At 46.2% G+C, this 15639-nt stretch overlaps 1 protein-coding gene across 4 annotated transcripts in view; it reads left to right on the top strand.

The window, feature by feature from the left end:
- The window catches only part of SIL1 (SIL1 nucleotide exchange factor), a 324181-nt gene that overhangs the window by 46680 nt on the left and 261862 nt on the right, over positions 1-15639 (top strand). For all 4 annotated transcript variants that reach the window (XM_037801498.1, XM_037801499.1, XM_037801500.1 and 1 more), the window contains 2 exons: positions 6602-6716; positions 13966-14101. In XM_037801498.1, coding sequence (XP_037657426.1) covers positions 6612-6716; positions 13966-14101 — 241 coding nt within the window. In that variant the 5' untranslated portion in view covers positions 6602-6611. The remainder of the gene's footprint in view (positions 1-6601; positions 6717-13965; positions 14102-15639) is intronic.

Here is a 15639-nt window from a genome sequence, read left to right as displayed (position 1 = left end):
CATCCCCTAACCTTCAGTTTGTAAAGCAGGTTATTGTCTTACAGCTGTTTTTGTGGCTGGTAGTTCTGTGGTGGCCTGGCTCTCTGAACACAAGAACATTGGGAAAAAACACTGAAAGGTCTGGGTCTGCTTCAGGGTGCAACAGAAAATGGGCTTGGATCTCTGCTTTTTTAGCTGCTGGGTGGGGCTAGGAGAGAGAGTCTTCCTTTAAACATCTTTTACCTCACCTCCTGGGAGTAGCTATCCAATAAAAGACTTTGGCTGTAAAGTTTGAGGAGTGGGGTCAGCTGGAGGGTCAGAACAGGAGGCAGACACTCTGGATGGTGGTCCCAGTGTGCCCGGCCTTGTCTGGCTGGCTGTGGGTACAGGAGCACCAGTCATCTTCCCAGCTTCAATGATGCCAGGTGCTGTACCAAGCCTGTCCCATGCATTGTTATATTTAATCCTCATTACCATCTTTTGAAGTAGGAACTTGTTCTAGTTTGCTAATGCTGCCGGAATGCAAAACACCAGAGATGGATTAGCTTTTATAAAAGGGGGTTTATTTGGTTACAGAGTTACAGTCTGAAGGCCATAAATTGTCCAAGGTAACGCATCAGCAATTGTGTACCTTCACTGGAGGTGACCAATGGTGTCCAGAAAACCTGTTAGCTGGGAAGGCATGTGGCTGGTGTCTGCTCCAAAATTCTGGTTTCAAAATTGCTTTCTCCCAGGACGTTCCTCTCTAGGCTGCAGTTCCTCAAAAATGTCACTCTTAGTTGCACTTTGGGTATTTGTCCTCTCTCAGCTTCTCCAGAGCAAGAGTCTGCTTTCAATGGCCATCTTCAAATTGCCTCTCATCTGCAGCTCCATATAAATGAGCCATATAAGTGAGCTGGCAAATAGAAGGAACTTAGTGCAGCAGTGGGGCCACGCCTCCATGGAAATTATCTCATCAGAGTTATCACCTACGGTTGGATGGGGCGCATTTCCATGTAAACACTCAAAGAATTCCAATCTAATGAGCACTAAAATGTCTGCCCCACAAGATTGCATCAAAGGTAATGGTGTTTGGGGGAACATAATACATTCAGACTGGCACAGAACTTTTATTATTATTTTATTATTTTATAGTTTTTATTAACTTTTATTAATTTTTATTAACTTTATAGATGAAGACATTGAGGCCCAGTGAAATTGTATACAAGATCACATAGTGAGGAATTGGCAGAGCCAAGAATTGACCCTAGATCTGTCTGACTCTAAATTCATGTCCTATACTTCTACCTAATGTTTTTATCTCTTTATCTCAGCTTCCTTCTTATAAAATGGAGGCAGGAATTATTGCCCTTTCACTTTTTCCCAGAAGATTAGGGAAGACAAATCCATAAATGTGCACTGTAGATTAGAATAGGAGCATTTTATAAGATGGAGCTCCAAGGACTCTGAGGCAGGCTGCTGCAGTGGCTCTGCTTGCCCAGGACACTTGGGACCTTGTCTTGTCCTCCCTGTGCTCTGGGCCTGCGACCAGGGCAGCCACTGTCTGTGGTGCCCGCCGGCCATGTCAGATGCTGCTGGTGCCCCAGCAGCCCTACTCCACCTTCATCTGTTGGCATCTTGCCATCCTCATCCGATTCTTCTGTTTTTCTGCCTTGAGAGAAGAAAGTTATGGGGGGATGTGTCTTATTTAAACAGGGACGGGTCCCCTCCCCCAATTTTGTCTGAATTAGGAGGAGGACACAAGGTACCAGGGGAGGTGAAGGCTAGAGAGTCCAAGGGCCTCCTCCCATCCGCTCCCTGAGCATCTGTTCCAGGCTGCAGTGAACTGGCAATACAGATTGCTGAGAGCTTTCAGCCTCTTTTTAAATAGAGGTACAGCCTACAAATGACGAGTTTTGATAGAAAAATGAGCCTCTCAACTACCTTATCTCTTTTGTCCTGAAGCCCAAGGATACTTAAGGAAAGACTAACTGGTGGACCATTGAAATACATTTTCCTTTCCCATACTGAGTGATGGTGTTTTAAGTCGGAAGAAGGCCATAAATGTAAAGATGTAGGTCTATCTTCTGTTGAGGGCCAAGGATGATGGAAAGTTTGTACTACAGGGCATGCGGGGGCAGGTGATTATGTGAACCCAGGGTTAGTGGGTGGCAAGTGGTTTGGGGAGGGCACTATTTTCTGGCTAAGGGTTCCAAACTGATTCAATGAGACACCTTAACTTTGGCTTTGCTTATGTCAGGGACTGAGGTTCCCTTTTACTGCTGTTGCTACTTCTGCTTAGGTCCTCTGCCTGTGATGGTGGGCCATCCTAGCAGGACATAGCTGTGCGCCACTTCCTCTGTCCCCTTTTCTCCCGTTTATTTCCTTAGCTTCAGCATGAAGCCCAGGGAAAACTGCCTGTTTTCTCTCCACCCACTGCCTGAGTAAAAAGATCGAGACCGGGTGATGTGGCGGCAGGCCAGAACTGAAGAGGACACTGTTATCCATGCCTGCATGCCACAAATTTGTGCCTGCTCTCTGGATGCCCTAGCCAGGCCTGGGAAACCATCTCACACCTTTTTCCCAGCCTCACCTCTTCCAGGTCTCTCCTAGGTCTCTACTACCCCTCCACCTTCTCTCCCCCCCCCCTTCTTCTCTGTTTTGTGGGGAAATATATAGAGGCAGTAAATAGGTCTAATCCATGTGGAATTATTGGGGGAAGATGAAGGATCCACTTGCGAATCAGTCTCTCATCCTGAGTATTGGCAGCAGTGCTTCTGAGAGTGTTAGTGTGTGTGCAGGAGATGGAGGCTGCTGGGAGCCCTGGTGAACTGCCATTTCTCTTGCCCCCTGCTCTACCCCTTCCCACTCTAGTTGGCTGGGGAAGCTGCTGTTTGTGCATCAGCTGCCCCCCACCTCTTCTTCCTCAGTCCATCCCAGGCCTCCTCCTCTTCCTCCTGCTCATTTGTCTTCTTTGTCCTTGACTTCTTCCTGCTCATTTATTTCTTCCTCCTTGTCTTTTTCCCAGCACAAGTTTCAGCATTTATCCCTGAAGAAGGGAGCAGCTAACTCTGTGTATGTGTACGTGTGTGTACACGTGAACACTCTCATGTAAGTGAAGGGATATCTGTGGCTTTCGGGAAATCTTTGTTCTGTCTTATTATTTTCTGTCCTGATAATGCTGTGAGCCCTTCCTTCCTTCCTTTATTCCCTTTTTCCCCACAGCTAGGGCTGCAAGGTTAAAGAAAGGTATGGTGTATTGTAGGAAGCTCTAGGGCTGTCCCTGTTGGGACCCCTTTCTCTTCTCTTCCTAATGTGACTGCCCCTACCCCTTGTTCGTCCTCACCCAGCCTGGCCCCTCTCCCTTTCACACCCAGACATGCTCATGCACTGTCCAGAACCTGGAGTGGGGCTGTGAACTCACTCTTTGTCTGTCAGTGTGATTGGGGCCCCAGGGAGCCAGGTTGCTGGGGGAAGCTCATGTGGCGCTCAGTCATTCCATTTTGTCGACAGAAAAAGAGGGGAAAACTGGCAGAAAGCAAAGGCTTTTGCTGCTGGGTGAGTGTAGCAGCTATTTTTAGCTTCCAAGCCTTTGCTTTTCCATTTGGCTGTGTGTTTTTAGCTCAGTGCTGGTCCAGCAGGGCTGTTTTCCTCTATGGCTGCAGATGTCCTTAGGGAAAGTTTTTGTTTGCACCTGAGGGGTGGGCGGGGCAGAGGGTTGCCATCTGAGAGTGGGTTTGGCAGGGCTTTGGGTTGCACTGCAGTCATGTCACAGGACCAAAATCTTGAGGTGGAACAGAGAGGATGTGGCTGGGATGGGAGAGAGAAAATGTAAATATACGCTTCAGAAATGTTCCCCCATAATTAACTCAGTTAAGCCTCTATTAAGTATACTGCCCTAACGAGGTGTATTGGGGCTGAAGGATAAACATGCAAACCTTTTTATAAGGGTCTGTACTAATACTCACATGATCTGCATTTTTCTAAGTTTTTTTTTTTTGTTTGTTTTATTTTGTTTTTCTTTCTGCCTTTCTTTCCTGGATCATTTGATAATTTGGATTAAGTTCTCTTGACTTCCACTCCAGTTTAATGACCAAACACAGAGCATCAGTTTTGGGGTACAGTCTGGCTAAAGAGTAGCTCCAGATTGGGTAAGCGGAGAGAGGTGTAGTGTGACTTAGGGGCCAGGACAGGGGTGTCTGATTTCTCATGGGTGGGAAGGGAGGCCCTCTTTGAGGAACCCAAGTTAATATAGGACTCATATGCTTAACATCTTCCATTGGCTTCCTGTGGCTTTGTGAATAAAAATGCAAATTCCTTTCCAAGCCCTACAAGGCCCATTCTTATTCTTCCAACCTTATCTCATTTCACTGCAGGTCTTTTAATTTAATTTTATTTTTCCAATTCCTCAAAAATTTCATGCTTCATCCTTCCTTTCCAATGTGTTGTTCCCTGTATGGGACAATGTATGGGCCACATTTTTCCCTGCTTTTCTTATGGTTGGCCCTTCTCAACCTTCAGGTTTCAGTCCAAACTCATCTCCTCAGTGGCCTTCCCTGAGCATCCAACATGTCAGTGGGCTCTTCCCCTACCCCACATACCCTGATTCTCTCTCCCTGTACCTTGTTCCTTCCCTTGACTATGATTTCTGTATTCTGTGTGGTTAGTTGTTTGTCTCCCTGCCAGACTGTGAGCCCCATGATGGCTAGGTCTGTGTCGGTTTTGTTCACCTAGTGTCTAACCACAGTAGATGCTCAGTGACCATACATTGAAGATGACAGATTAATTGAGGTGAATATGGTGGTTGCTGCAGCCCCAGGGGGAATTGGCTCTCCTAGGAATGAGAATGCATCTCCTGAGGAGGCACCCTCTGGTTGGATCTGCCCAAGGAGACTAGAATTGAGCTGAGGCAAAGTGGACTGTACATGGAGGCTAGAAAACTGGATTGTTTTGCTGTGCCCACTCTCTTGGTTTGGCATAGGCCACCCCCTCCACTCCCAGCTTTTGTTATTTCCTAGGCATTTTGGGCTGAACTTGAACTTGCTTGGACTTCCTCATATGTGGGGGCATCCTGTAGGGGCAGGGGCCATTCCTTTTCCTTTCTGATCTGGAGAATCCTGGAGATGGTCGTTTGTTTTTGCTCTGGGTTAGTGTTTCCTATGTTTTCTCATTCTGTTGAGAATTCTGCTCTTTGGGAAATATAGGAGGTGGAATGTGGATAGGGCCAAACTCTCATCTTCAGTTAATAGCTACCAATAATAACCTGTCTCTAGTGTAGGGTTTTGTGCTTTTGGTTGGCTCGAGTGGTCATGTTTGCTCTTGACAATAGCTCTTTAGGTATTGAACTCTACATTTTATGGATGATGAAATTGTGGACATGATAAGAGCCATCAGTAAGTGGTAGATATTATTCTATACATGGTACGGGACTTCATAAACATTATCATGTAATCCTTATTACCCTGTGAAAGAGATTACCACTCCCCTTATTTTTTAAACAGAGTAAGAAATAGACATAGGTTCAGTAACTTGCTCAAAGCCACTCATCTCGACATTGGTGGAACTGGGTCTCAAATGTAAGTCTGTCTGACTATGAAGCCCATTCTCTGAAACATGTTGCTGTGACTGCTCTTCGGAGTTATGATACGCCCAGGCCAAGGTCATACCATAGGTCACTGGAAAAGTTGGAACCACACATCAGGTGTCCTAACTCCTGTTTTAGGTGACTTCCATTATACCATTCTGCTTCCTCCCCTTGTGTCTATCCTTTCCTGTCCTAAACTCACCTGCACATTCAGGTTCCCAGGTCTGACGAGTGTTACAATTCAGGTCTCTGTAAGGTCCCAAATAAATGATGAATAGCATGTGATCTTTAGCATAGATGCTAATGCTCAGAGCAAACTTAAACTTAGTGGTTTGAGTCTTTGCAGTTGCTTTAATGATGCTAAACAGAGCATCCTTGTCTCATTTTAATTTTAACAGCTATTAGGTCTTGCACTTTGGTTTTCAAAGCAACTAGGGCAAGTAGAGTCTTTACTGGACCCAAGATCTGGCATCACTCTTAGAATGCATCATGTCTTAGAATGATTACTAAAATTGTCTCCCCTCCAAGAAACTTCTGGCATGGTTTCAGATATATGGGGCAGATTAAAAGGTGATGTGAAAGGCTTTGTGGTTTGGGAATATTGAACTTTGCTGGCTTAGGGCATGTTGGTGGCTTGTGTTGTCAGGCTCAGAAGTGGATGGTTATAAAGACTTATGTGGAATTGGGCCCATGTCAGTTCACACACAGATCAAGTGGTCAATTTTCCTCTCTCCCCACCAGAGCCAACACCACCATCTATAACCTGATAACAAGTTGATGATGAGGAAGGAAGGGGCTGGGGCTATTATAGCTCACACAAAGGTCCTAGTTGGCCATGCAGTTCCAGTCAGGACATGTCTCCTTCTGGGTGGCTTGACTCCTTATAGAATATGGAGACTTACTTCAGGTTTATCTACTCCTGTAGTAGAAGACCTGTGATACTTCCATGGAAGAAATGTCTGACATCTTTTAAAAAGTGACATCACGAGAATCGTGATACTGGGGAACCAGATACTAGCCTCCCATTGATCTTCTGTTTTCTGGGTTTGCACTCCTCAGGTCTCCAATTATGGCTACCCAGGGCCTGCCCCCATCAAGGATGGCTCCTCTGGACATGCTGCTTATACTGCTAATGGCCTCCTGCTTTACCTTCTGTCTCAGCCATCAGAACCTGGTAAGTGTCTTATTGCAACTGGGAGGGATCCCTAATGGGGATCTCTGGGGCTTGGCGTCACCAGGGCTGCTGTGACAGTGGGGTGGGCTTTTTTCTTTCGTATGTGATGGTGACCAGCGCTGAATCATGGAGTATGTATGTATACTTATTCCTCCTCATCCCTGAGTCCTCTGGCCTCGGTTTAAAGCTTGAACCTGGTTTCCCCTGGTTCCCCTTCTGCAGCAGCAGAAGCTTATCAAATGTGCCGGTTTGAATGTATTGTGTTCCCCAAATGCCATTATCTTTGTAGTCTTGTGGGGCAGACGATTTTGTGCTGGTTAGATTTGCTTGGAAAGTGCCCCACCCAGCTGTGGGAGATGATTTTGATGGGATGTTCCCACGGAGGCGTGGCCCCGCCCATTCGGGGTGGGCCTTGATCAGTGGAGCCATATAAATGAGCTGACTCAGAGAGAGGGAACTCAGTGAGTGCATCTGTGAGTGATGTTTTGAAGAGAAGCAAGCTTGCTAGAGAGGAACGTCCTGGGAGAAAGCCATTTTGAGGCCAGAGCTTTGGAGCAGACGCCGGCTGCCTTCCTAGCTAGCAGAGGTTTTCTGGACGCCATTGGCCATCCTCCAGTGAAGGTACCCAATTGCTGATGTGTTACCTTGGACGTTTCGTGGCCTTAAGACTGTAACTGTGTAGCGAAATAAACCCCCGTTTTATAAAAGCCTATCCGTCTCTGGTGTTTTGCATTCTGCAGCATTAGGAAACTAAGACACCATATACCACTACTGCTGCTGCAGCTTACCATGTACCAAGCACTGTATTAAGTGCTTTATATATTGTTCTGGTTTGCTAATGCTGCTGTTTATGCAAAATACCAGAAATGGATTGGCTTTTATAAAGGAGGTTTATTTGGTTACAAAGTTACAGTCTTAAGGCCGCTAAGTATCCAACGTAAGGCATCAGTAATAGGGTACCTTCACTGGAGAAAGGCTCTTGGCATCTGAAAAACTGCTGTTATCTGGGAAGGGACATGGCTGGCATCTGCTTGCTCCTAGGTTGTGTTTCAGCTCCTCTCTCAGCTCCTGTGCTCTCTTCAAAGTGTTCCTCGTGGCTGCAGCAACAAGCTCCTTCTGTCTGAGCTCTTATATAGGGCTCTAGTAAACTAATCAAGGCCCATGATGACTGGGCGGGGCCATAGTTCCATGGAAATTATCTTATCAGAGTTATCACCTACAACTGGGTGGGTCACATCTCTATGGAAACAACCTAATCCAAAGGTTCCAACCTAATCAACACTAATACATCTGCCCCCACAAGATTAGATTAAAAGATCATGGCTTTTTCTGGGGGACATAATATATCCAAACTGGTACATATGTATTCTTATGTAATCCTCCCAATAACCCTGTGATGTAGACAACTGCAATTATTATCCTTATTTTGAAAAAGAGGAGACTAAGGCTCAGAGACATTAAGTAACTTGGCCAAAGTCACACAGTCAGTTTGGGCAGAGCTGATAAGGTTAGGATTCTCTGCAGGGAGCTGGGTGCCTGTGGGGTGAGCATCAGTCCTGAGCAAGATGGCTTCTTCCTCTGCTTCTTCCTCTGCTCTCCTTCTACTGAGCTTTCTCTGTCTGTCTGTATCTGTCTCCTCCCTCCCTCTGTCCTTTTCTCCCAGTTCTTTCCATGCTTCTTTTCATTAACCCAGACCCCATTGCTCAGGGCTTCTTTCACTGCCACAGGCAGGAGCAGAATGCTGGAGAAGGCCCTGAGCTTGGCTTGGCTGTAGCACGCTGAGGCTTCTGGACCTGTTTCCCCAGCCTACCCCAGCAACAGCCTGCCCTTGACCAGCTCCCAATGCCCTCCCTTTTCTCTCCCTTAAGAAGCCGTCACTGTCAGCTCCCTCACTGTCTTATCCTCCCCTGGCCACCTTCTCCAACCCCCCAGGGCTCCCTGTAAATGTTGGGTAAAGTGCTGGAGGCTTTGGAGCGGGAAGCCCTTGAAGTGCAAATGACAATTGTGATGAATTTAGTAACAATCCAGCTCAGCTGAGATTCACCTCTGTCTCTTGGCAAGCTTCCACCTTCCCTCTGAAGTCATTTGTTTTCTCTCTGCCTTTCTCCCCACTTTGTGGAGCAGGAGAGAACATACGATAAGGAGTCACGAATGCTTTTGAGCTTTTAATGTTCTCTAAGATCTCGTTGGTGCTTTTTTTTTTTTTTTTTTTTTGCCTTCTTCAAGGGCAGTGAGAATGGGATCCCAGCGGACCCTGTGGTTGGGACTGGCAGCAGCATGAGGTTGGGGCTGTCTCTGGCATGGACTGGCTGTGGAATGGCCAAGAAAAACACCCAGGAATCTTGAGGGAGGATCAGGGCTCTTTCCTCTCCCCAGCCTCCGGCTCATGAGGATCCCTGTGCTCCCCATCGTGAGCTTTAGCAGATGCACAGTTAACAAAAGCATGCTGATAAATTTACTTAAGGACTGTGTGTTAGTAAGTCCCTTTTGGATAATAGTCCAACCAAATAGATGAGCTTTCAGAGCCATAATTATTCTGGCCCGTTTATATTAGCTTTATTGAGTCTAGTCTCAGAAAAATGTTAATACTGACTTTCATCAACAGAAGCTGCTTTTATCCTTATGTCTGTTCCTAAGCTGTATCCATTTGTGATAATCTTTCATCATGTGCTAAGCACAAGTAGGAGTTGAAGCATCTTTTTTCTCATGCCATAAAAATTGCTGCCCTGATGGCATTTAAAATTGAAATTATGCAGCCAGCCACCTTAACAGTAGCAAAAATTGGGGTGGGAGTGGGAGGTCTAGTCTGTTCTTCAGAGCCTGAAGCCCAGGCAAGTGGTCCTGGAGACCTGAAGTTGCCTGTCTATGTAGGTTGAGGGCCACCCAGGAAAGGTTGGCTGTGCTTACCAGGGTACTCCTGCTGTGGCACTTTCCTGGGATGCCATATTTTAGGAGGAGTGTGTTCCCTGCAGGGCTTGATTGTGTGGTACTGGCCTTAAAAGACACGTTGAGTGAGGAGGGAGGTAGTGGAGTCCAGAGGGAGGAGCACAAACCTTGGTAAACAAGGTGTTACCACCTCCTTTGGCTTGTTGTTGGCCATTTCTGAGATTTTGTTTCTTTATCTGTAAAACAGGGTTGTACCTTCCTCTTTAAGTTTTAGTGTATATTAAATATACACTGTATTTAGATATAGAGAGCATCTAGCACGATATGGTCAATGGATGGTCAATAAATGTCAGCTGCTATTTTTATAGAGGAGGTGGCTGCTTCTGTGGTTTAATTTGGAGGCAGTGTCAGACTCCTGCTCCCAAATGTTACCCTGGTAGTCCATCTGTGTCACAGTGTCTGTCAGCCCACCATTAGAGATTCATTCATTTACTGGAGCTTAAAGGCTTTGGTCTTTAAGAATCTCTTATTCAGATAGAAGCGCAAGGAAGTGTGACATGGTAAGCTGTTGTCAGCTAACACCTTAGCTGAGACTTCTTGCCAGTAAGCTAAGTAGAAATTGGTACTTGGAGTGATGGTGGTAGGGAGAAGAGGGTGCTGGGGCTCCAGGAAGGGAGTCCTAAGAAGCCAGCTGGGAAGGCACAGAGCATGGAGTTTTACTTTAGAGCTGAGCGAGGGCTGGCCTGCCTCTCTCACCTCTTGTTTTTCCCCTCCTGTTAAGGACCCTTCCCAGGCAGAGAGAGGCTAGTCTTGCTTGTCCTTTCTCTGGGACTGTAGTTTCTTACCTGACCCAAATAAACCTTTGCTTGCAAAGGGAGATATGATGCTAGGTCTGCTAAAGTGATCTCATGGCCCCAGTTTCATTTCTTCAGCATCCAGAGCACAACCATTAGTGCACATAACCAAGAACAGAAACACAAAAGTAAGTCAGAATTCATGCATGGGCTTTGGAGGCAAGCAGACCTAAACTTAAATCTCTGCTCTCCTTAGCAGTGTCATTTTGAGCAGACTCATATCCATCGTCATCTGTAAAATGGGAATAATAAGAATAAATACTGCTCAGGTCAGACTTGGATCAGTTAAGGCATGGGCAGCACTTCAGCCAGTGCCTGGCATATGATAAGGGCTCAATAAATGGTAGCTGCTGTTATTATTACATCCTCATTCCAATGATGCTGCTTTTCCTCAAAACCTTTTTTGGAACGTCTTTTGAACTAACTGTCCAACTTGTGGTATGTCCATCTGACTGAACGTCAGTGCTTCTGAGTCCTTGGCCTTTGAGGATGGCCAGGTGTTATTTGGGGAAACAGTCTAAAATCACCCGGGGCCGGATCTAGTGAACAGGGTGGGCTGACCAGACAGGAGAGCACTGATTTTATATCATCTCCACTAAAAACTGAGTATACTATAAAACAAGGACTTTACTTCTTTGTGTGTTAAAATCTGGTTCAAAGATTCTGATTCTGATTCAACAGATTCTGGTTCAAACATTTTGAGCAGCAACAGGATTTTTGCAAAAGGGTTTGGCCTCCCTAGAGCTGGAAGCATGTGCCTCGGTGGCTCATCAGTCTCCTTGTTCTAATCCTTCTTCTTGAACCTACTCTGTTAACCTTGTTAAAGAAATCTAGGAAGAAAGGCTTTCCTGTCCCCCATCCCTGTCATCAAAATGATCTCTGGTGCTTTTTATCACCACTTTTCCCCTTGTCTCTTTCTGCTTCTCTTGATGATGTGAATTCGAGTGCTTGCTTAAAGCCACACCTACCAAGAGTTACCCGGCTAATAGATACCCTAAAGCAAGATTTGCAAATTGGAGCTTAGATATATTTAGTTTGGCCCTCAGAATGTTCTAAAAATAAAATTTCCTATAAGAATCTGGATTTCTGTTTTCTCTTAAATTTGAATGCCTCTGTGGCAGTGGTGGGTCAGCTGAATAGCAGCTGTTTCTCTTAGTCAAGGCAGGAGGGCTCGGTCCCACAGTCCCACCACTCCCTGTTGCTTTACACCTGGCCCACTTTTCTCATTTACATCCTTCTCTGTCTGGCTCCTGGAGGCATTTGATCGACACACCTCTGAGGTAAATTTTATTAACCTTCTCATGGTTCCATGGTCTAGTGTATTGTGCTTCAAGCAGGGCTGACCAGCATGGCTGGGCCCTGGAGTATAGAAGTTCTGGATACTTATCTGACAAGGTGGGCCTTGAGCTGGGATGTGGGGCTCATGCCTGGCTTTCAGCTGACTCAGGGACCTTGTTCAAGGGCTTCCTCATTCTAAGGTACCCAAAAGACACTTCTCTCTGTGGTAGTGCCTGTTAAGGCTTGGGATGCAGGGAGGGGTCATTCATTCATTTTTTTTTTTCTTTCAGCCATTGTAAAAGCCCTGTCTAGGCATGGGGAATACAGTGATGAAAGAGACTGATGTACTGTCTGCCCCCAGGGGAACTCAGATGTTGGAAGTCCTTGACATCCATGTCCTCAGGATGTAGGATGTCTCCTGCCGGTCTGTCTTCTCTTTAATCCTACAAGCACAACGACTTTTCTATTCCTTGTTTTCTTTTGAGCTCAGATTTGTGCAAACTTCAAGTTAAAGGTGCAGGAGGGATTTGAAGGTTAAGCTGCACAGGTAACCACTTCCACAACCTGAGGGGCCTGAATGATGCCATTGTGCAGTCACTGTTGGATGTCACAGACTCATCGACCTAGAACCTATAACTGACTTTACGAGTAATAATAGCAGTGGCTACTCGGTACCCAGGGTTAGTGTTTTACAGATAGTACCTCATCTAATGTACAAGCTAGATCCTGTTATTACTTCTCCCCTACAAATGAGGAAACTGAGGCTTAGAAAGATAAATAGTTTTCTCAGAGTCTCAGAAACTGGGATTCAGACTTGTGGTTATCTGATGCAGAATTGAGTTCTTAATCACTGTGCCTTAGTCAGTGTCTCTCATTACATGTGAAGTGATTTTAGGGCCACTTCTTGCCCAGGATATTTTCCTTACTGGTCTTTAACAAGGTCAGAAATTCTGTCATCTGAATTTCATGCCTTTGTTTCTTGTCAAAAGGCAGAAATCCTTGGAGGGGCTTCACAGTGTCATCACCAAAACCTTAATATCTTAACCTTCCCTCTGACAGCTAATTAAAGATCAGACTCTGGGGAATGTGGGCAGGTGGGTGAACCTGCCTGGAATGGAGGCACTGCTCAAATGAGATGCATTGTTACCTCCCATGCAGGATTAGGGTTGTTGGGAGAACAGAATGAATCTATGTAGAGTACCTAGCACACGTTCGGGCTCAAATTAGGAATTCAAGAAATATGCCTATTATTATTAGGGAAGGAATTGGGAGGTGGAGGAGAAGTGTTAACATGGGAGGTAGTAGGGCTGAAATAATCTCCTGGTATGCTAGTGCGGGTTTCTCCTTTCTCTCCAAAATGTAATTTCCAGAGCTTTGGAACTCTCTGGTCCCAATTTCCTAAGGAAGGCTTTACTGCTTTTATGTGAGATAAGGTTTAAAAATTGGACAGGAAGGATGGGAGGCTGGGAAGGAGTAAAATGAATAATACTGTATATTTATCTTGCATTTCTGTCTCCTGAGTTCAAAATGCTCTAAAGACACCATCTCATTAATCCTCCACGCTCTCTATGGCATGGAAGGAAATAGGTTTTGGGAAGCAGTTTTCTCCCTCAACCCAGCTGGGCTCCCACCTTCCCACATGTACCCCTTCCTCCAAGGACTGGAATGTCCCAAGAAGTCACTTTGACCCATAGGCACCCCAGGGAATTGCCTGGGCCCTTACTTTCCTGTTGGGCTGCTTGGGAATCAGATGGGCCTCTGCTGCCAGCTTTTGCACAGCTGTGGTGTCCATTTGAGATCTTACTCTTCCTTTCATATGTGTTTTTTCTTTTATAAGTATCTTTCTTTATTGTAGAGGTAATACATATGAGTTTTAAACATCAGTCTAGTAGCATATCAGGTAAAAAGTAAAAGGTCCCCTTGTCACCCCTCTCCAGAATGTTCCTTTGAACTTCTCAGGATACCATGGAACCTTAGGAACTTGTTCCTCGTGCATATACGAAAGCACCATATACATATAACAGTGTGCTATGCTATGTTTATTTAACCATGTGCTGGTTAAATAAACCCATATGTTGGTTCTGAGTTTAACCTTGTGAAAGGAATTGCATGTTTCCAAAATACATTTGAGAAGGGGAAGAAGGGCAAGGGGTGGGCTAGGGGAGAGTGTACCGCCAGGCCACTTCTTTTTACTTCCTGGTTGGTCAGGCCCTGTGTTTTCTTTTCTCAAGGAATTTGCGCTGACCAACCCAGAGGAGAGCAGCACCAAAGAAACAGAGAGAAAGGAAACCAAAGCAGAGGAGGAGCTGGACACCGAGGTCTTAGAAGTGTTTCACCCAACTCATGAGTGGCAGGCCCTTCGGCCAGGTACCCTCAGCCCTGTCCCCACAAACACATTCTGAATTCAAACTGCATATGTCCTTTGTCCCCACAGGGCTACTTTGAAGAAGCAGCCACTCTCTGGCCTGCTGGAGGAGAACAGTATGGTCCATCAGAGCAGTGGCTGCTACCACTGCAGGGTTTAGGAACCTTCATTTTCCAGCAGAGCAGAGATTGCTCCATCTGAGTGCCCTGGAAGGAAGGCAGGTGGTGGGTGGCTGTGCTTCCTGAGCAAGTGATTGAAAACTTTCTTTCCTGCATTTCTGAAGCACAGGAGAGGCAATGACATGTGCCTCACTCTGCAAATGCTATTTTGGTCTCTGCTGCTCAGCTCAGTGCTGCTGAAATATTGTTCACGAGAGAGTCCTGAGCACCGGCGCAGGGTAGGAGTGTTCTGTTGTTAAAGGAGCCTGTGCCAAGGAACAGGGGCTGGCCCTGGCCTGGTTTTAAAATGGGGCATCCTCAGAAGGAAATTCTTTCTAACCCTTTCATGAGCCTGGGTCCAGGGCTTAAAATAATAATGAAAATGGCCAGCAGTTATGGAGTGTTCACCATGTACAGGGCCTGTGTTAGGTGCTTGATGTGCATAATGTTCAATCCTTATGATAATAGGAACTACTATTATCTTTATTTTCAAATGAAAGCATTGAAGCTCAGACTGGTTAGATAACTTGTCCTATGTCTTTCAGCCACCCACATAGTTTGACTTCAGAGCCTGGAGTCACCCTCCTCCCACTTCCCCTTCCAGTCACAGCTGTCCTTGGCTTGGAGTCCTACTAGGCCGAGACCTGGACCTGTTTTCAGAAGTAGGCTGTTTGCATTCTGCACTGTGGCAAGGTGGATGGCAAGTCCTGGCAGCTGCCACAGTATAGTTTCGTCATCTCTGCTGATACTCATCGCCATGTCCTCGCTGCCCCTGTTGCTGTGCAGCTGGCAAGGGCGCTATTTCTGTGCCAGCCAACTTTCTGGTAGCGCTGTTCCTCCTGCTGGGCTTGCATACAGGTAGTTGCTGCCATAGAGGCGTGATGAAGCACCAAGGAAGCCACGTGGGAGTTGATGGCGTTGGGCAGACGGAGGTGTTAGGAGCAGAGGTACTAGGTTCAGCAGATCCAACTCCTGATTGTCCTCCCCCAGTTTCCTTGTGAACTGAACCCCTGTAACTTGAAGACTGAAACCAGAGGGGCTTTTAGGATTGGGGAAGAGAAAATGTGGGCTGTATCCCTGGTTTTACGTGATGTAGCTTGTACCACTTTGACTAAAGTGAGTGCCTGGGGCAGTTGGAGGTCAGTGTTGCACTGTGGCCCCCACTCAAATTCCATTTGTTTCTGTGGCTGAGTCAGTAGCATCCTTCAATGCCCTGGGTCCACACTGCAGAACAAGGCTGAAGGGTGTGATTCGGTCTTTGCCCAGTCCTCTGGGCAGTAGGGCTGCTGTTAATGGCTAAGCAAAAAGCCCTTCTCTGTATCCTTGGGGAAAGGGAGCCAGAGTCTTGTGTGACACGGCAAGCTGTGGACTGTTAGAGCCAC

Source organism: Choloepus didactylus, chromosome 13 (assembly GCF_015220235.1).
Source record: "Choloepus didactylus isolate mChoDid1 chromosome 13, mChoDid1.pri, whole genome shotgun sequence".
NCBI classification, from domain to species: Eukaryota; Metazoa; Chordata; class Mammalia; order Pilosa; family Megalonychidae; genus Choloepus; species Choloepus didactylus.
This window is presented reverse-complemented; position numbering and strand designations above follow the sequence as displayed.